The 22,418-nt window shown below is 36.8% G+C and overlaps 2 protein-coding genes across 6 annotated transcripts in view; one reads left to right on the top strand and one right to left on the bottom strand.

The window, feature by feature from the left end:
• The window catches only part of IFT74 (intraflagellar transport 74), a 127,092-nt gene that overhangs the window by 83,450 nt on the left and 21,224 nt on the right, over positions 1-22,418 (bottom strand). The gene's annotated exons all lie outside the window — the stretch shown is intronic.
• LRRC19 (leucine rich repeat containing 19) lies at positions 14,767-21,272 on the top strand. The gene is made up of 4 exons (XM_049895999.1): positions 14,767-14,847; positions 19,157-19,670; positions 20,278-20,466; positions 20,944-21,272. Exons 1-4 carry the CDS (start codon positions 14,767-14,769, stop codon positions 21,270-21,272), a joined length of 1,113 nt encoding a protein of 370 aa, XP_049751956.1.

Here is a 22,418-nt window from a genome sequence, read left to right as displayed (position 1 = left end):
CTATATTCATGTCATGGTCTCAATTTTATAGGTTAATTAATTAGAGTTATTCAATCATAGTGATTCAAAAGTCCTTATTATTTGTGCAAAAAAAATTTTTTTATTTAATCTATGTAAAATTTAGCTTTGCTCCATTAACACAGACTTATTTTGTCTTTCTCTTCTCCATTCCTAAATCATATTTCTTTATTCACCATTTTACTTTACTAAGACAACACAAATATTATCACAGAAAATCCTCAAGGTCTTGTACATAAGAGGAAGTATTTATACTTTTTGATAGTTCTCATATTCCCAAATAACAAATAAGCTTTAGAATAGTAGTTTCAAACATCCTTTAGCCTTAAAATTCTTTGACCAAACGAAATCCTGCATGGAAGTTTACCATGTAAATGATATAAATCAACGCACCTCTGACTGAACTCAGGAGTAGAGAAACCTGTAGTGCAATCTGATAAAAATCATAACTTTAGATTAATAATATACTTTGCTTAAATTACCTTTTACCTACTTCTTTAATTAAAATAAGTATTCCACCAATTATTGCTATATTTTAATACTGCAAAATAGTAAGCTAATTTCACTAAAAACAGAGCTACCATTATAAATAAAACTTGTTGTTAGGTGCCATCAAGTTGGTTCCAACTCATAGCAACCCTATGTACACTGCCCGGTCCTGTGTCATCATTAAAATCATTGTTATGTTTGAGCCCATTGTTGTAGCCACTGTGTCAAATCCATCTCATTGAGGGTCTTCCTCTTTTTCACTCTCTACTTTACTAAGCATGATGTCCTTCTCCAAAAGCTGGTCCCTCCTGATAATATGTCTAAAGAACATGAGACGAAGCCTTGCCACCCTTGCTTCTAAGGAGCACTCTGGCTGTACTTCTTACAAGGCAGATTTGTTCCTTCTTCTGGCAGCCATGGTATATTCAATATTCTTTGCCAACACCATAATTCAAAGGTGTCAATTCCTCTTCAGTCTTCTTTATTCATTATCCAGCTTTCACATGCATGAGGCGACTGAAATAGCATGGCTTGGTTCAGGTGCACCTTAGTCCTCAAAGTGACATCTTTACTTTTCAGCACTTTAAAGAAGTCTTCTGCAGCAAATTTGCCCAAGGCAATACGTCGTTTGACTTCTTGACTACTGCTTCCATGGGTGTTGACTGTGGATCCAAGTAAAATGAAATACTTGACAACTTCAATCTTTTCCCCACTTATCATGATGTTGCTTATTGGTCCAGTTGTAAGGATTTTTTGTTTTCTTTACGTTAAGGTATATTACCCACTGCCGTCGAGTTGATTCCGATTCGTCAGGACTCTATAGGGCAGGGTAGAACTGCACTATACGGTTTCTAAGGAACGGTTGGTAGATCCGAACTGCTGACTTTTTGGTCAGAAGCTGTAGCTCTTAACCACTGCACCACCAGGGCTCCAACTGAGGTGTAATAGTGAAATTATGAGCAATAATCACCTTTATCATATAACCATAAGATATATCAGCAGTGTGACACTTATTACCCATGCAAGGTCAATTATCAATAGGGCAGAGAAAAATTCTGAAAAAAAAAACCATAACGTAAGATGCCACTTGTCATGCAAATGCTTCACAATTTACCTATAAAAAGGTTTTTGAACATAAATTTTCAGTCCTAAGATCATAAGTTTCTATTTGAGTCTCAAAATCTGATTTGACCTACTATTATTTATTCTTTCATTCACAGATATCAAATTTTACAGTTTTCAGAATCACTAGCTAAGCCCCCAGATCTCTATTTTCCCCTACATATCCATTTTTTTAAAACATATACCCTACCACTAAAATAAGACAATCTAAACTTAGAAATTTCGCTATAAACAACATCTTATAATAGCTAAATAAAAAGTGGACATAAAGAAACAGATAACCAGAAATTTCAATTTATTTTTGCCTCACTGTTGGACAGGGGTCAATGTCTTTGCTATGAACCTCAATTACTATGGTATAGTAAGTATGTTTGCTGATGCTTCAACTGACATGATGCAGGGGATCACAGAGCTCTCCAGCAGAAAAGATCATCTATTTCAATCTCTTATTTCACAGATTAAGGATACTGAGACCCAGAAGAGTTAATCTTTTGGAACGAATTCATTCTGAACTATGTAGTTATTCCTTACCATGAATCTTATTAATGTTTCTACCTAATAGGTCTCCTGTAGTTAGATTGGAACTAATTTTGTAGTGTTCCCTTTTACAGAGAGGAAACTACAATACAAGGAAGTAAACTGGTTTTCCCAAGGCCATATAATCACCAACTGTCAGGCCTTTTAATACTCTGAGCTCTTTGCTCCTGTCATAATGTGGCAGTGACACTGTCCATGAAGGTCATAAAAATAAGTAAACAACAAAGATGAAAATCAATGAAATACAAAACTTGGTGGTATCTTTTCAGTTTGAATTTTTCCAAATATAAAATATATTTTATAGGACTAACACTTCAATTCATTTTAGTGATAATGTATCTTCTAAAAGTATGCATTCTCAATATTATACGTTAACTTGTAAATTTGTTAATATTTAAATAAACTTTTCAAGAAAAATTAAGAAACACAAAGGTTAAGCACATTGCTTGTTACACTAAAAAAGTCAAAGATGACTTTAAGAAATTAGTCTTCTAGTCAATCTTTTGCTAAGGAAGTCCAGATTTTTTTTTTTTAATCACCCGTTCACAGGGTACAAAGGTTAGAACAAAGGGAAATACAACCATATGACATACTTTTTCTTCATGGTGCAGAAGAAACAGAATAGATTCCTTTGGCACACCAGTCTCAGAGGCGAAAGAAAAAAGTAAAGGTAAGATCTGTATGTTTATATGTTTGGTTGTTATTGATTTTTTTTTTTCCATATCATATCTAAGCTTGTGAAGTTTGTACTACAACGTTTTGCCTTTAAAGTTAACAAAAGAAATAATGTGGACTTGGGACATGGCTAGAAGATCTTTTCCAAATAAAATCATGTAATACAAAAAAGATTGTTTTTCTTTTAGAAAAAAAAAAAATAAGTTTTCATCTAGCCAATCAAATCTATAAGGTCTTTTATTTTGAGATATGTTCATCATAGAGCATTTTGAATTGACATTAAATGAAAAACAAATTTGCAAGATGAGAAAAAGATCAGCCATCAGTTGAGAACTGCTTAAGTTGGCTAATGAGTATTCCCCTTCTTTTGTTTTTTCTTGAAATTTTTCATCACAAAAAGGTTTAAGATTTGGAAAAAGTCTGTAAACTAGTTAAGAAAGGAGAGAAGCTAATTGTAAATTATTAGCATGTTACTTCCAATATACCATATTCTGGGGAAAAAAAAATCTAAAATATTTAGTGACAAAACCACACATACATTTTATTTAACAAAACCAAAGTAATTGTAGCACCTTTTATTTCATAGCATATAATAGTCATATAAAAAATAACCAAAAATTCCTAATAAATTTGTACTCAAAAGTGCATTAACCAGAACACACTTTCTTCTTTGAAAAACCAAATACCATTTCTTTTTGGGTAAGGCTCTTTTTTTTCCTCTTCTCTCTTTTTTTGCTGATATAATAATGGTTTAGATTCCTCGAGAGTTTTCTTACACAGAATCTACATTGAGCTGAGTCTACACTGCTTTTAACTCTAAAATTTACCAAGTGGAAAGAAAAAAAATTAAGAATTTCTTTTCTAATCATTGTAATTTTATTTCCTTTAGCCCACTGATGATAAAGATAACAAATATAAGACCACACTCTGTCTCCATTTCCACAGAGGTTCAGAGATCCTCTCTTGCTTCCATTTCCTTCCTCAGATGCCTCTATTCCACGTCAACTATTTACTTTTGAGTCCAGTTAATTTCTTTGTAGCCTATTTGCATCCTTTAACCATTCCTATCCCACTTTTTTCTGAAAATATGGTACTTCTGCCTTACTCATCTCTCCTCACCCATATCTGTATCCCACTAGGATTAAAGACATCAGTAAGAACTTTCACTTATGGAGAAAGTACTGAAATACTGAAAGCTGCCATTAAGGAAGCTGTACACCTATTTCTAGAAATCATTAAACACAGGTAAACTACCTTTTATGAATGATTGCGACATCTCCCTTTTGTGGGCAATGGCCTTTTAGTACGTGATCACTTGAATTCATTTCTGACTCTAAAAGGGATTCTATTATGACCTACAGCCAAGTTGTGTCATATCTAGGAGGCATAATAGTAGATTTTTCTAACAAATTAGACTTAACTATGGAAAGGGACGGGGGTAAAGAGAGTGGATGGGGATAAGCAAAAACAAATCAATAAATTGAAAGCTATGAGGAAGTTGACTAGACTAGACCAGTGCTGAAATAATAAATTTCTCATTGCTAATGAGGCAACAGACAACGAACTTGAAATGAGCCTTCCTCATTTTGATTAGTTTTCTATTTCCTGTTCTAACAGGATATAAACATTTCCTTTTAAAAATCATAAGCAACTAATTGTAACAAGTAAGAAGGCTCTAAAGACTTAACTTTAGAAGACCTGAGGATGATTATGACAGGACATATTCATATCATTTCAAACAGATAATCTGTTTGCACCAGGGTTTCTAAAGTTGACTTTTAAAAAAAAACGGAGGTAAAAGACAAGAAACATCCAGGTTATAAACAAAATTATTATGTGGAAAGTAACTAAGAAGAGTATACCCCAATAGGCAATTTTCATTAAAGATTACATGTTAAATGTACCCATTAACTTTGACTCCTGTCCAAAAGCTGATTAAAATAAAAATAAAAGGTAAAATGGGGGTATAAATTCACAAGAACAAAGAGAAAAGTGGGGGGCAAGAGCAATAAAACCTAGAAGCAGAGAGCTAGTCATAGAGTAGAAACTGACTTGGAAAGCAAAATTATGCTAAGCCACCAGTGGGAAAAGCTGAGAACCCACTTGACTTATACTGCAGAACTCCTAAATGGCCTAGAAATTGGCAGCATAAGGTTTTCTGTCAGTAGAGAAGGAGGGGCTAAAACACAGTTGAAAGTCTTCCTCCCTACCTTTTTCCAGTCAGGCAAGGTTCCTCCCCTAGGTGAGTGCAAGAGTAGAGGAGAAAATATAGGGAATCTGGGCATCAGGCACAAATGAGTATACGGGTGTTGTTGTAAACACAGGACAATTAAGTTAAAGTTGACATACCAAATATTGAGATAAACCCTCCTTTTTCATACCCAGCTCTCAGAATGCTTTGTCAACCAGCTGAAGAGAAAGACCTAAAGATTAAGGACTCTCTAAGAAAACAGCCCAGCAACTGTACCCGACAGTAAGGTCTACCATTAGCAAAACCCCACAAATTCAGTTTCTAACCAGCTTTTCAGTTCCCCACTCTTATTCTGTTGTTGTAGGCTGCCACTAATTTGGCTCCAGACTCATGGCAACCCCATGCACAATAGAACAAAACACTCCCCGGTCCTAAGCCATACCCATGATCAGTTGCCGATTGGATTGTTATCATCTACAGGGTTTTCACTGGCTGATTTCCAGAAGCAGATCATCAGGCCTTTCTTCCTAGTCCATCTTACCCTGGAAGTTACGATGTTCAGCATCACAGCAACATGCAGCCCTCTGCTGACAGATGGGTGGTGTCTGCACAAGAGGTGCACTGGCTAGGAATCAAACCTAGGTCTCCTGCATGGAAGGCAAGAATTCTACCTCTGAACCACCACTTCCACACACTTACACGCTGGCACAAAAAAGTTCCTACGGAAACAGAGGCTATTCAAGCAAAAAGAAACTAATGACAGAGAGATAAGAAAAGTTAACACATTCATGAGACAGGACACTATTTAACAAAATATTCAGAGAATAAAAAAGAGCTCTCAGAATTAAAAAACCAAAGCTGTCGCAATCGAGTTGATTTCCAACTCACAGAGACCCTATAGGACAGAGTAGAACTGCCCCGTATGGTTTCCAAGGCTGTAATGTAGGGTCGCTATGAGTCATTAACTCGGCAAGGACAGGTTTAGTTTTTGGGGGGAGAATCTTTACTGAAGCAGACTGCCACATCTCCCACGGAGTGGCTGGTGGGTTGGAACAGCTGACCTTTCAGTTAGCACTCAAGCACTTTAACCACGGTACCACCAGGGCTCCTCTAATGCCATCAAACTCATTGCCATCAAGTAGATTCCAATTCAGAGGCTCAATAGGACAAGCAGAACTGCCCCACAGGGTTTTCAAGGAGCAGCTAATGGATTTGAACTGCTGACCTTTTGTTTAGCAGCATGTAATCACTGCGCCACCAGGGCTCCATTGTCTTAAAAAAACAAAACCAAACCCATTGCCTTAGAGTCGATTCTGACTCATAGCAACCCTATAGGACAGAGCAGAGCTGCCCCACAGGTTTTCCAAGGAGTAGTTGGTGGATTTGAACTGCCAACCTTTTGATTAGCAGCCAAGCTCTTAACCACTGTGCCACCAGGGCTCCTAGAATTAAAAAAATGACAGGAAAAAGAAAACTTTAAGAGTTTGAAGATAAAGTTGAGGATGTCTCCCAGAAAGCTGAAACAGGAATGCAGAGATGAAAGGTGGGAGAGTAAACATAAGAAAATTAGAACATCATTTCAGGAAGTTCAACACTCAATTAACGGAAAGTGAGATTTTAAAAAAAGGAGGAAGAAAATCATCAATATCAGCAATGAAATAATTCAGAAAATTTCCCAGAGCTGAGGCATATAGTTTTCAGATTGAAATGGCCCACCAAGTACCCAGTTTAAAAGACGAAAACAGACTCTTGAAGAGACATATGATCATTAAATTTCAAAGTATCAATTTTAAAAGTTTTGAGGGTTAAGAAGAGGTGGGTCATATGAAAGGATAAAGAATTAGAATAGCATAGCGTTACACTCCTTAATGGAAATGCTAGAAATTTGAAGACAATGGGGCAATGACATCAATATTTTAAGGAAAAACTACTTCGAACCTAGAGCTCTATTTCTAGCAAAAGTATCATTCAAGGTCTCAAAAAATTTCCCTCCTATGTACCTTTTCTCAGGGGGCTCCTAGAGGAAGGTCCTTTGAAGCAAGGCACTAGACCAAGACTTGACATTCTAGAAAACAAGAATCCAGTAACAAGGGCAAAAGGGAATCTCTATGATGAGCATGAGGAGAGACCAGAAATCAACAGCTGTGTAGAAGGTCTAGAGATCTGCTCATCCAGATCAGAGCATGGTAGCAGGCTCTAGGAGAGACTTTGTTAAGCAGATAAAACTGATTACACACCTAATGTGCATAAACTATGGGAGATTTGCACAGCTAGAATTTGCACATAAATTCACAGAAAACTAAGCACATGCAAAAACAGGACAATTAATTCATAGAAAAAGAAAGTGTGCAGGAACAGAAAAGTAATCGCGTATATATCGCTCAGCCATTGATAGCATTTGTGCATTCATGGTAATATAAACACTGAATAATGATATAACCAAAATTACAAGTAACTATGTTAGAAAAATGAGACAGGAACATTTGAAGTGTTCAGGATAAAGGCAGAAGTGTTTGAAAGAGAGCAGAAGATGCTTATCTCCCACAGTTGGAGGTCTAAAGATAATACCAATGGATAACGCTTAAAACTGAAAAATCGAGAGGTGGGGGTGGAAGAGGGAGAGGAAAGGAGGAAAAAGGCAGACCAAGGGCGCTGGGAAGAAGCTCGGAGTCCACTGATTGTAGGAAGTGCTCGGCTGTCTGTAACGTGCTGCCGGGTCCAAGAATGGAGGAGTGAAGTCTCCCCGTCGCTGCCGGTTCCAGCCCCCGGAACCCACCCGAAGCTGAGTCCCCAGAGAGCACCCTGAGGGAGCAGGGTGGCCGCCTGGTCCAGGAACAGAGCTTTGCAAAAGACTGACTTGGAGAGGCGGAGCCAAGATGGCGGACTAGGTGGACGCTACCGCGGATCCCTCTTGCAACAAAGACTTGGAAAAACAAGTGAATCGATCACATACATAACAATCTACGAACCCTGAACGACAAACACAGATTTAGAGATGGAGAACGAACAAATACGGGGAGGCAGTGATTGTTTTCAGAGCCTGGAGCCAGCGTACCAGTCAGCGGATTTTCTGGAAAAACTAGTTTCCCAGTGATGGCTCCGAGACAGCAGTCCATATCAAACCACATAAAGAAGCAGACCATGACAGCTTCTCCAAGCCCCCAAACAAAAGAATCAAAATCTTTCCCAAATGAAGATACAATCCTGGAATTATCAGATACAGAATATAAAAAACTAATTTACAGAATGCTTCAAGACATCACAAACGAAATAAGGCAAACTGCAGAAAAAGCCAAAGAACACACTGATAAAACTGTTGAAGAACTCAAAAAGATTATTCAAGAACACAGTGGAAAACTTAATAAGTTGCAAGAATCCATAGAGAGACAGCATGTAGAAATCGAAAAGATTAACAATAAAATTACAGAATTAGACAACGCAATAGGAAGTCAGAGGAGCAGATTCGAGCAATTAGAATGCAGACTGGGACATCTGGAGGACCAGGGAATCAACACCAACATAGCTGAAAAAAAATCAGATAAAAGAATTAAAAAAAATGAAGAAACCCTGAGAATCATGTGGGACTCTATCAAGAAGGATAACTTGCGGGTGACTGGAGTCCCAGAACAGGGAGGAGGGACAGAAAACACAGAGAAAATAGTTGAAGAACTCCTGACACAAAACTTCCCTGACATCATGAAAGACGAAAGGATATCTATCCAAGATGCTCATCGAACCCCATTTAAGATTGATCCAAAAAGAAAAACACCAAGACATATTATCATCAAACTCGACAAAACCAAAGATAAAGAGAAAATTTTAAAAGCAGCCAGGGAGAAAAGAAAGGTTTCCTTCAAGGGAGAATCAATAAGAATAAGTTCAGACTACTCAGCAGAAACCATGCAGGCAAGAAGAGAATGGGACGACATATACAGAGCACTGAAGGAGAAAAACTGCCAGCCAAGGGTCATATATCCAGCAAAACTCTCTCTGAAATATGAAGGCGAAATTAAGACATTTACAGATAAACACAAGTTTAGAGAATTTGCAAAAACCAAACCAAAGCTACAAGAAATACTAAAGGATATTGTTTGGTCAGAAAACCAATAATATCAGATACCAGCACAATACAAGGTCACAAAACAGAATGTCCTGATATCAACTCAAATAGGGAAATCACAAAAACAAACAAATTAAGATTAATTAAAATAATAATAATAATACACATAATAGGGAATCATGGAAGTCAATAGGTAAAAGATCACAATAATCAAAAAGAGGGACTAAATACAGGAGGCATTGAACTGCCAGATGGAGAGTGATACAAGGCGATATAGAATGATACAAGTTAGGGTTTTACTCAGAAAAATAGGGGTAAATAATAAGGTAACCACAAAAAGGTATAACAACTCCATAATTCAAGATAAAAGCCAAGAAAAACGTAATGACTCAACTAACATAAAGTCAAACACTATGAAAATGAGGATCTCACAATTTACTAAGAAAAACGTCTCAGCACAAAAAAGTATGTGGAAAAATGAAACTGCCAACAACACACATGAAAAGGCATCAAAATGACAACACTAAAAACTTATTTATCTATAATTACGCTGAATGTAAATGGACTAAATGCACCAATAAAGAGACAGAGACTCACGGACTGGATAAAGAAACATGATCCATCTATATGCTGCCTACAAGAGACACACCTTAGATTTAGAGACACAAACAAACTAAAACTCAAAGGATGGAAAAAAATATACCAAGCAAACAATAACCAAAAAAGAAGAGAAGTAGCAATATTAATTTCTGACAAAATAGACTTTAGACTTAAATCCACCACAAAGGATAAAGAAGGACACTATATAATGATAAAAGGGACAACTGATCAGGAAGACATAACCATATTAAATATTTATGCACCCAATGACAGGGCTGCAAGATACATAAATCAAATTTTAACAGAATTGAAAAGGGAGATAGACACCTCCACAATTATAGTAGGAGACTTCAACACACCACTTTCGGAGAAGGACAGGACATCCAGTAAGAAGCTCAATAGAGACACGGAAGACCTACTTACAACAATCAACCAACTTGACCTCATTGACTTATACAGAACTCTCCACCCAACTGCTGCAAAGTATACTTTTTTTTCTAGTGCACATGGAACATTCTCTAGAATAGACCACATATTAGGTCATAAAACAAACCTTTGCAGAGTCCAAAACATCGAAATATTACAAAGCATCTTCTCAGACCACAAGGCAATAAAACTAGAAATCAATAACAGAAAAACTAGGGAAAAGAAATCAAATACTTGGAAAATGAACAATAACCTCCTGAAAAAAGACTGGGTTATAGAAGACATCAAGGAGGGAATAAGGAAATTCATAGAATGCAACGAGAATGAAAATACTTCCTATCAAAACTTCTGGGACACAGCAAAAGCAGTGCTCAGAGGCCAATTTATATCCATAAATGCACACATACAAAAAGAAGAGCCAAAAGCAGAGAACTGTCCCTACAACTTGAACAAATAGAAACTGAGCAACAAAAGAACCCATCAGGCACCAGAAGAAAACAAATAATAAAAATTAGAGCTGAACTAAATGAATTAGAGAACAGAAAAACAATTGAAAGAATTAACAAAGCCAAAAGCTGGTTCTTTGAAAAAATTAACAAAATTGATAAACCATTGGCTAGACTGACTAAAGAAACACAGGAAAGGAAACAAATAACCCGAATAAGAAACGAGAAGGACCACATCACAACAGAACCAAATGAAATTAAAAGAATCATTTCAGATTACTATGAAAAATTGTACTCTAACAAATTTGAAAACCTACAAGAAATGGATGAATTCTTGGAAAAACACTACCTACCTAAACTAACACATTCAGAAGTAGAACAACTAAATAGACCCATAACAAAAGAAGAGATTGAAACGGTAATCAAAAAACTCCCAACAAAACAAAGCCCTGGCCCGGACGGCTTCACTGCAGAGTTCTACCAAACTTTCAGGGAAGAGTTAACACCACTACTACTGAAGGTATTTCAAAGCATTGAAAATGATGGAATACTACCCAACTCATTCTATGAAGCCACCATCTCCCTGATACCAAAACCAGGTAACGACATTACCAAAAAAGAAAATTATAGACCTATATCCCTCATGAACATAGATGCAAAAATCCTCAACAAAATTCTAGCCAATAGAATCCAACAACACATCAAAAAAATAATTCACCATGATCAAGTGGGATTTATACCAGGTATGCAAGGCTGGTTTAATATCAAAAAACCATTAATGTAATCCATCACATAAATAAAACAAAAGATAAAAACCACATGATCTTATCGATTGATGCAGAAAAGGCATTTGACAAAGTCCAACACCCATTTATGATAAAAACTCTTACCAAAATAGGAATTGAAGGAAAATTCCTCAACATAATAAAGGGCATCTATGCAAAGCCAACAGCCAATATCACTCTAAATGGAGAGAACCTGAAAGCATTTCCCTTGAGAACGGGAACCAGACAAGGATGCCCTTTATCACCGCTCTTATTCAACATTGTACTTGAAGTCCTAGCCAGGGCAATTAGGCTAGACAAAGAAATAAAGGGTATCCGGATTGGCAAGGAGGAAGTAAAGTTATCACTATTTGCAGATGACATGATCTTATACACAGAAAACCCTAAGGAATCCTCCAGAAAACTACTGAAACTAATAGAAGAGTTTGGAAGAGTCTCAGGTTATAAAATAAACATACAAAAATCCCTTGGATTTCTCTACATCAACAAAAAGAACACCAAAGAGGAAATAACCAAATCAATACCATTCACAGTAGCCCCCAAGAAGATAAAATACTTAAGAATAAATCTTACCAAGGATGTAAAAGACCTGTACAAAGAAAACTACAAAGCTCTACTACAAGAAATTCAAAAGGACATACTTAAGTGGCAAAACATACCTTGCTCATGGATAGGAAGACTTAACATAGTAAAAATGTCTATTCTACCAAAAGCCATCTATACATATAACGCACTTCCGATCCAAATTCCAATGTCATATTTTAAGGGGATAGAGAAACAAATCACCAATTTCATATGGAAGGGAAAGAAGCCCCGGATAAGCAAAGCATTACTGAAAAAGAAGAAGAAAGTGGGAGGCCTCACTCTACCTGATTTCAGAACCTATTATACAGCCACAGTAGTCAAAACAGCCTGGTACTGGTACAACAACAGGCACATAGACCAATGGAACAGAATTGAGAACCCAGATATAAATCCATCCACGTATGAGCAGCTGATATTTGACAAAGGACCAGTGTCAGTTAAGTGGGGAAAAGATAGTCTTTTTAACAAATGGTGCTGGCATAACTGGATATCCATTTGCAAAAGAATGAAACAGGACCCATACCTCACACCATGCACAAAAACTAACTCCAAGTGGATCAAAGACCTAAACATAAAGACTAAAACGATAAAGATCATGGAAGAAAAAATAGGGACAACCCTAGGAGCCCTAATACAAGGCATAAACAGAATACAAAACATTATTAAAAAGGATGAAGAGAAACCCGATAACTGGGAGCTCCTAAAAATCAAACATCTATGCTCATCTAAAGACTTCACCAAAAGAGTAAAAAGACCACCTACAGACTGGGAAAGAATTTTCAGCTATGACATCTCCGACCAGTGTCTGATCTCTAAAATCTACATGATTCTGTCAAAACTCAACCACAAAAAGACAAACAACCCAATCAAGAAGTGGGCAAAGGATATGAACACACATTTCACTACAGAAGATATTCAGGCAGCCAACAGATACATGAGAAAATGCTCTCGATCATTAGCCATTAGAGAAATGCAAATTAAAACTACGATGAGATTCCATCTCACACCAACAAGGCTGGCATTAATCCAAAAAACACAAAGTAATAAATGTTGGAGAGGCTGGGGAGAGATTAAAACTCTTATACACTGCTGGTGGGAATGTAAAATGGTACAACCACTTTGGAAATCTATCTGGCATTATCTTAAACAGTTAGAAATAGAACCACCATACAACCCAGAAATCCCACTCCTCGGAATATACCCTAGAGATACAAGAGCCTTCACACAAACAGATATATGCACACCCATGTTTATTGCAGCTCTGTTTACAATAGCAAAAAGCTGGAAGCAACCAAGGTGTCCATCAACGGAGCAATGGGTAAATAAATTGTGGTATATTCACACAATGGAATACTACACATCGATAAAGAACAGTGACGAATCTCTGAAACATTTCATAACATGGAGGAACCTGGAAGGCATTATGCTGAGAGAAATGAGTCAGAGGCAAAAGGACAAATATTGTATAAGACCACTATTATAAGATCTTGAGAAATAGTAAAAACTGAGAAGAACACATACTTTTGTGGTTACGAAGGGGGGAGGGAGGGGAGGAGGGAGAGGGTTTTTTATTGATTAATCAGTAGATAAGAACTGCTTTGGGTGAAGGGAAAGACAACACTCAATACATGGAAGGTCAGCTCAATGGGACTGGACCAAAAGCACAGAAGTTTCCGGGATAAAATGAATGCTTCAAAGGTCAGCGGAGCAGGGGCGGGGGTCTGGGGAACATGGTTTGAGGGGACTTCTAAGTCAATTGGCAAAATAATTCTAGTATGAAAACATTCTGCATCCCACTTTGAAATGTGGCGTCTGGGGTCTTAAATGCTAACAAGCGGCCATCTAAGATGCATCAATTGGTCTCAACCCACCTGGAGCAAAGGAAAATGAAGAACACCAAGGTCACACGACAACTAGGAGCCCAAGAGACAGAAAGGGCCACATGAACCAGAGACCTACATCATCCTGAGACCAGAAGAACTAGTTGGTGCCCGGCCACAAACGATGACTGCCCTGACAGGGAGCACAACAGAGAACTCCTGAGGGAACAGGAGATCAGTGGGATGCAGACCCCAAATTCTCATAAAAAGACCATACTTAATGGTCTGACTGAGACTAGAGGAATCCCAGCGGCCATGCTCCCCAGACCTTCTGTCGGCACAGGACGGGAGCCATCCCCGAAGAGAACTCATCAGACATGAAAGGGACTGGTCAGCGGGTGGGAGAGAGATGCTGATGAAGAGTGACCTAATTATATCAGGTGGACACTTGAGAGTGTGTTGGCAGCTCTTGTCTGGAGGGGGGATGGGAGGATAGAGAGAGAGGGAAGCCGGCAAAATTGTCACGAAAGGAGAGACTGAAAGGGCTGACTCAATAGGGGAAGAGCAGGTGGGAGTACGGAGTAAGATGTATGTAAACTTATATGTGACAGACTGATTGGATTTGTAAACGTTCACTTGAAGCTTAATAAAAGTTAATAAAAAAAAAACTGAAAAATCAAGAAGTAGCAATATAAGCATATACTTAAACATGCACACACACATAAATATATATTATTCTGGACTTTCTTCTGTGTACTTACATATTAAAATGTTTAAATGTACAACCACTTCAATTACTTTAAAGGTCCTTTCAACAGATCTAAGAACTAATGAGACATTCTAAAAAAACATCAGCCTTTCATTCTCCACGGTGAAGGGTCATGGGCTTGTTTTATGCTTTATGCATTTTAGAAATTTTTTTTTTAAAGGGAATCAAAATGTTCTTAAAAATCACTAAACCTTTTAGTTTCTTATTGAGATGAAATACTCTCTTTCCTATCAGGCCAGCGATATGAAAATCACATGCATCACGATATTCCTTTGGCTTCTCTCCAACATATTATCATCAGATGAAGTCCAGGCTTCTAACAGAGTAAGTTTTTACAATCAAGTAATTATAAATATGTCCAAAGGTAAGCTTTGTGTACCTTTAGGAAGATAGCAGTGCTAGGATAATATCCATATGCCTACAAGGAAGACCAGTTAGTACACCTATTTACATACCAAACACTAACACCAAAGATGAGGGAACTGAAGATTTGTACCAACTTCTGCTGTCTGAAATTGATTAAACGTGCAATCAAGATGCATTGATAACTACTGGTGATTAGACTGCAAAAGTTGGAAACAAGAAGTATCAGTAGTTGGAAAATGTGGTCTTTATGATAGAAATGATGCCAGAAATCGAATGACACAATTCTGCAAGACCAACAACCTATTCATTGTAGATATCTTGTTTCAACAACATATATGGCAACTATACATATGGATCTCGTCAGATGAAGTTAATAGGATCAAGTCAACTATATCTGTGAAAAAGAGGAAAACTTCAATATCATCCATCAGAACAAGGACGGTGGAAAAGACTATCAATTATTCACATGAAAGTTCAAGTTGAAGTTGAAGAAAATTAAAACAAATCCACAAGACCCAAAGTACAGCCTTGAGTATTTAGAGACCATCTCAATAACAGATTTGATGCATTGAACACTGACTAAAGACCAGAGGAGTTGTGGGATGACATCAAGGACATTATACATGAAGAAAGAAAAAGGTCATTAAAAAGACAGGAAAGAAAGAAGTCAGAAAGATGTCAGAAGACACTCTGACTTGCTCTTGAACATAGAGCAGCTAAAGGGAACGGAAAAAATGATGAAGCAAAAGAGCTAGACAAAAGATTTCAAAGGGCAGCTCAAGACGACAAAGTATTATAAAGAAATATGCAAAGACCTGGAGTTAGAAAACCAAAAGGGAAGAACATGCTTGACGTTTCTCAAGCTGAAAGAACTGCAGAAAAAATTCAAGCCTCAAGTTGCAATACTGAAGAATTCTATGGGCAAAATATTGAACAACACAGGAAGCATCAAGAGAAGATGGCAGGAATACCCATAGTCACTGTACCAAAAAGAACTGGTGGATGTTCAACCATTTCAGGAGGAAGCATATGATCATGAACCAATGGTACTGAAGGAAGTAGTCCAAGCTGCACTGAAGGCATTAGTGAAAAAGAACACTCTAGGAATTGACAGAATGCTAACTGAGACGTTTCAACAAACAGATGCGGCGCTGGAGGTGTTTACTTATCTATGCCAAGAAACGTGGAAGACATCTACCTGGCCAAACAACTGGAAGAAATCCATATTTGTGCCTATTCCAAAGAAAGGTGATCCAACAGAATGCAAAAATTATTGAACAATATCATTAACATCACTCACAAGTAAAATTTTGCTGAAGATTATTCAAAAATGATTGTAGCAGTACATCAACAGGGAACTGTCAGAAGTTCAAGCTGGATTCAGAAGAGGATGTGGAACAAGGGATATCACTACTAACGTCAGATGGATCTTCGCTGAAAGCAGAGAATACCAGAAAGATGTTACCTGTGTTTTATTAACTATGCAAAGGCATTCAATTATGTGGTTCATAGAAAAGTATAGATAACATTGTGAAGAATGGGAATTCCAGAACACTTAAATTGTGCTCATGCAGGACTTGTATACAGACCAAGAGGCAGTCATTTGAAAAGAACAATGGGACGCTCTCTGGTTTAAAATCAGGAAAGGTGTGCATCAGAGTTGTATCCCTTCACCATACTTATTCAATCTGTATGCTAAGATAATAATCTGAGAAGCTGGACAATATGAAGATTGCAGCATCAGGATTGGAGGAAGGCTTACTAAGAACCTGCAATATGCAGATACCACTACCTTGCTTGCTGAATGTGAAGAGGGCTCGAAGCACTTACTGATGAAGATCAGTGACTGCAGCCTTCAGTGTGGATTACACCTCAACATAAAGAAAAAAAATCTTCACAATTGGACCAACAAACAGCATCATGATGCCCAAGCCAAGCCAAACCCAGTGCCATCGAGTCGATTCCGACTCATAGCGACCCTATAAGACAGAATAGAACTGCCTCACAGAGTTTCTAAGAAGCGCCTGGCGGATTCAAACTGCTGATCCTTTGGTTAGCAGCCGTAGCACTTAATCACTATGCCACCAGGGTTTCCAGCATCATGGTAAATGAAGAAAATACTGAAGTTGTCAAGGACTTCATTTTACTTGGATCCACAATCAATGTCCACTGAAGCAACAGTCAAGAAATCAAATGATGTATTTCACTGGGCAAATCTGCTGCAAGAGACCTTAAATCGTTAAATAGATGTCACTTTGAGGACTAAGGTGTGCCTGACCCAAGTCATGGTATTTTCAATTGCCTTATATGCATACAAAAGCTGGACAATGAATATGAAAGACTAGAGAAGAACTGATGCCTTTGAATCACGGTGTTGGTGAAGAATACTAAATATACAATGCACAGCCAGAGGAACAAACAAATCTGTCTTGAAAGAAGTACAGTCATACTGTTCCTTGGAAGCAAGGATGGCAAGACTTTGTCTCATGTACTCTGGACATGTTAGAGGAGGGGTCAGTCCCTGGAGAAGGGCATCATGCTTGGTAAAGTGAGGGTCAGTGAAAAAGAAGATAGACTGACACAGTCAACGAGATAGACTGACACAGTGCCTGTGACAATGGGCTCAAACATAGCAACAATTGTGAGGGTGGCACAGGACCCGGCAGTGTTTCGTTTTGTTGTACAAAGGGTCACTGTCTTAGGCTGGTTTCTCTAGGGAAGCAAAACCAGTGAAGCGTATATATACATAGAGAGAGAGAAGGGGGGATTTATCTGAAGGAATTGGCTCACGCTGTTGTAAAGGCTGGCAAGTCCCAAGTCCATGGGTCAGGCATCAGGCTGGAGGTCTCTCCTGAAATATAGCTGCAGGGGCTGACGTACCCAAGATTGGCAGGTCAGCTGGCATGCTCATGGGCTACAGAGGCTGACAAATCTCAAGATCTGGAGGTCAGATGATGACAAGCTTGATCCAGGATCCAAAGCAAGCATGCTAGCTTTGTCAGAACATCTATATGCACACTGAATGCAGGCTACAGCCCCAAGGAAATTCCCGTTACAACTGATTGGTTGATCACACCATGGAGGATGACTATATCATTACACAACTGCCAAATTACATCATTATGTAACTGTCAGACTATACATTACACAACTGCCAAATTACATCATTATGTAACTGTCAAACTACATCATTATATAACTGCCAGACTACTGAGAATCATGGCCCAGTAAAGTTGACACATGACTTTAACCATCACAGTCCCTATGAATCGGCACCAGCTCGATGGAACATAACAACAAGGAAGATATCCCATAGCAACATAAGAAAGTGAAGAAAATCCAAGCTATCAAAACTACCTGTGTATATTCAAAATCAGATCTTTGAGCCAGATTCTAATTTGACAAAAGCAGTCTTCACTTTTTAAAACTATGAGTTAAGAGTTGATTATAAAGAGAAATCTGTAAAATTTCAGTATAAAATTGGAGATTAGTTTCAAGGCATAAAAATCACACTTTAAAATGTAAGAAACTTTGTAAAAGTCACATATTTATGAGGGAAATTATAATAAATAATGTTGTTGCATTATTTATTTTATTGGGAGGACATTTAAAATGCATAAGCAGTCAGAAGAACTGTTTCTTTGGATCTATATCTACATGAGGATATAGACATTGGTGGCTCTTTCATTCAATACATGGCTCAATTTTTAAGACAAACATTTCCTTTTTAAACACTGAACTTTGAGCTCTTAGCCTCACAGGCCTATATACTAAAAAAAAAAAAATTTTTTTTTTATTAGTATTACTATTAATTATTTAACACAGCCTTAGGTAAAGTATTGGTTCTGCTGATTTTAAAAAATTATATATTTTTAAATAATTTCCCCATTATAAATGCTAATCTTGTACATCAGAATAATAGCAAGTTAACAGAATTATTATTTACCACTTATTTCCACGTATATAAATGAGAATCTACCAATATTCTTTTTGTCTGATTATGTAATATTTGCAGGATACCTGTATGACGAACTAGAATCTCCTTGCTTGAATGTATACATCAGAATTTTCTTCATCTTTGATATTTTATCGTAAGAAAGAAAAATACTTGCCCTAGTTTCTTCACATTATAACATCAAAAGATTAGAGACTAGATTTTTCTTTAAAACTACTTCCTTCCAATGTCTAAGTGCCTGCACATGAAATTTTAGAAAATTCTGTCCATACTTTTCCTAATTCATTCATTTCTAATTTTGTTCTTTTTTAGGAAGTCAAGTGCAAACTCACTAAAAAGAACTATTCTTTGATTCCAGCGGATATCAATAAAGATGTTAACATACTTGATCTCAGTTATAACCAAGTTACTTTAAATGTTACAGACACAAGGGTTCTACAGAAGTATTTTTTACTCACTGAGCTCTATCTGATCGAAAACAATGTCTCTATCTTATATAGTAACAGTTTTGGTAACCTCTCCAATCTAGAAATTTTAAATATCTGTAGAAACTCCATCTACGTAATTCAACAGGGTGCTTTTGTGGGCTTAAATAAACTGAAACAGTTACATCTCTGCCAAAACAAAATAGTTCAGCTGGATCCTGTTATGTTTGTGCCTCTGAAACACCTGATACTTCTGAATCTGCACAGCAATTCGATAAGCTCTTTTGATGTTCCACAACTATTTCACCTGGAATTAATAATTTTATATGGAAATCCATGGAACTGCTCTTGCAGACTATTCAATTTGCAGAACTGGTTGAACACATCAAATGTGACACTAGGTAAGCTATTGTAAGTTAAATTAATCAAAACCAAAATGTGATTAACTTTGGGTTGTTCCACTGCAGAAAAAATCTCTCATGTTTTAAAGAAAAGGATACTATTCCTGTTCAAGGGAGACATGAAGAAACACTGACAAGTAATTGCTGAATAAATGCTCTCCGTCCCCCAACCCAGGGAGAAAAAAAAATGTTCTATATATGTGAGATGATTTTATCACTTCATGTATTGAGTATAAAGTTTCAGTACTTTTCCTATTAGGACATCTTGCCACAGAGTAGGTGAGGACACCTATTTTGTTAATTGCAAACCATGTTCTGCCTGAGATCCAGATTTTAGCCATAATTTTCATCATAAAATACTAACACAAACTAAGCAATAGATACTGCCTTTACACTGTATTTATAAAATAACTTAATAAATAAACAGGAATGTGCATCTTTCCCTCATTTTGCGAGGCAAATATTAAGAGCTGCTTTCTTTTAATATCGTCACTAATGAGAAACAGAATGTCAAAGAAATCCTGGATAAGAATAATTATAATATAAAATATTGTTAACCATTCTTGTTCTCATGATAAATGTTAATTTCTTTCTTCTGATTCACTAGAAAATGGGAACATCACGATGTGTAGCAATCCAGATATTCTGAAGAACTACGGTATTAAAACAGTACCTTTTAAGGCTGAATGTCACTCAAAATTTTCCTTATCTACAACTGAAGATCTTTACGTCTATTTTAACTCTAGTAATAAGTCAACATTTAATCATTCTTTGAACAACTTAACAAGAAATCCAGGTAATATACTGTTTTTAAATATGAGTATCACTGAAGGTATCATATTAAATAAACTGAGGTAGTTCTTGCTATATTTTAAATTAGGAACACTATGAAAGAACAATTCCTTATCTTAACAAAAGATTTACAAAATACTGGGTTTCCAAACTAGGCCTTGCTATTTACCAGCCAATTGCCATTATGCAAATTATTTAACTTCTCTGAGCCTTAGTTTTAACTCATCAAGTCAGAATTCTTAACTGGTATAAATCAATAATGTCCTGGGTAAAGGTATAAATGAAAAGGTATTTTTTTACCACACTATAAAATACCTTTTATTTATTGTTGCTTTAGTAACTTTCACCTAAAGAAAACTGTATTGTATGTTCTTTCTCAATGCCAAGATTGGGGTGTATTAGGGTATGCTTATTACTTCATTTTTGTCAATTTAACAAAATTTCTCTCTCTCTTTTTCTCTCTCTCCGTATTCCATTTAAGAACATGAACGTTTTGGAAAAAGTTGGGCTTTTCTTGTGGGTGTTGCTGTCAGTGTCCTGATGACTTCACTCCTCATTTTTATTGCTATCAAATGCCCACTATGGTACAGCTTTGTGCTCAGTTATAATCATCATCGCCTGGAAGAGCATGAAGCAGAAACCTACGAAGACGGTTGTACTGGAAACCCAAGTTCTCTTTCACCGGCACCAAATACAAACTCTGAAGAAACTACAGTAATATTTGGACAACTACCTTCATTCGCGGTAGATGACGATGGGTTTATTGAAGACAAATACATAGATACGCATGAATTACATGAAGAAAATTAATTTATTTTAATGTTTGGTTCTTTTAAAAATATTATCAGTCCACTCACAGTTTAGACATGGGGATTCTGAAATGTGACATAACAAACACATTCATATTAATTACAATATAGATCAATATCATAAAATTATGTTCTTTTCATTGATATTGAACAAACCAAAAACTCACTGCCATCAAGTCAATTCCAACTCATAGCAACCCTATAGGACAGAGCAGAACAGCCCCACAGAGTTTCCAAGGAGCTCCTGGGGGATTCAAACTGTCGACCTTTTTAGTTAGCAGCTGTAGCACTTAACCACTAAGCCGCCAGGGTTTCCGAGTATTGACCAAGCAGGTCAAAATACAATAATTGACACTCCTCAGTAGCCAACAGTTGCATAGTTAGTCTACGATACTAGCAATATTGTCCTCAGTAGTATTTAAGAGACCATACATATTAGTAAGGAAAAAGCCAAAGGTAAGTTGCTGATTAATTGAAATGAACTGATTCTCATATTAACCCAGATATTTGAATGTAATACATCTTTGATTATACTAAAGCTCCATTCAATAAAAAGAAATAATACATTTTGGATTTATATCATTATTTAAGTCAAACTGACAATGTACCTACTCCTCACTTATCAACTATCTCATTTGCATTTATAACAATAGTAAAAAAAAATCTACTATCTGACTATCTTGCACATCAACGACGTATATCTGGCAGTTACGAATGCTCCTGGTGTGAGGTGAGAGTAACACTGGCTTGATGGTTAAGGTTATGTGTTATCCTGGCTGGGCCATGATTCTCAGTGATTTGGCAGTTATCTGATGATGTAATTTGGCAGTTATGTAATGATGTAGTCATCCTGCATTTTGTGATCTGATGTACTCACCCTCCATTTTCACATAACACTGATTTTCACGTAACAACATGGTCTTTGGAACCTAACCATGTCAATAAGTGAGGAGTGAGTGTAGTGTACCCTAAAATTAATTTAATGCTCATAGTGTGAACTCATGGAGTTGAAAAATATATATATTTTAAAAATGCTTCCTGAATTAGCACAGTAAATTTCCTTAAAATTTAGTAGCAATTTAAAACATAGGCACAACATTCAGGCATAATCCCTAATAAGTTACTACTGAATTGGTTATAAAGAAAG

The sequence above is a fragment of the Elephas maximus genome, chromosome 9 (assembly GCF_024166365.1).
Source record: "Elephas maximus indicus isolate mEleMax1 chromosome 9, mEleMax1 primary haplotype, whole genome shotgun sequence".
Lineage (NCBI taxonomy): Eukaryota > Metazoa > Chordata > Mammalia > Proboscidea > Elephantidae > Elephas > Elephas maximus.
Note: the sequence above shows the minus strand (reverse complement) of the source record. Positions and strands in the feature narration are given on the sequence as shown.

What these genes read in the sequence shown, in the direction of transcription:
- LRRC19 (XM_049895999.1), top strand. Translation starts at nt 14,767, where the DNA reads ATGAAAATCACATGCATCACGATATTCCTTTGGCTTCTCTCCAACATA. An exon ending in AAGTCCAGGCTTCTAACAGA is followed by an intron (nt 14,848 to 19,156) that starts GTAAGTTTTTAC and finishes GTTCTTTTTTAG; the next exon opens with GAAGTCAAGTGCAAACTCAC. An exon ending in CACATCAAATGTGACACTAG is followed by an intron (nt 19,671 to 20,277) that starts GTAAGCTATTGT and finishes CTGATTCACTAG; the next exon opens with AAAATGGGAACATCACGATG.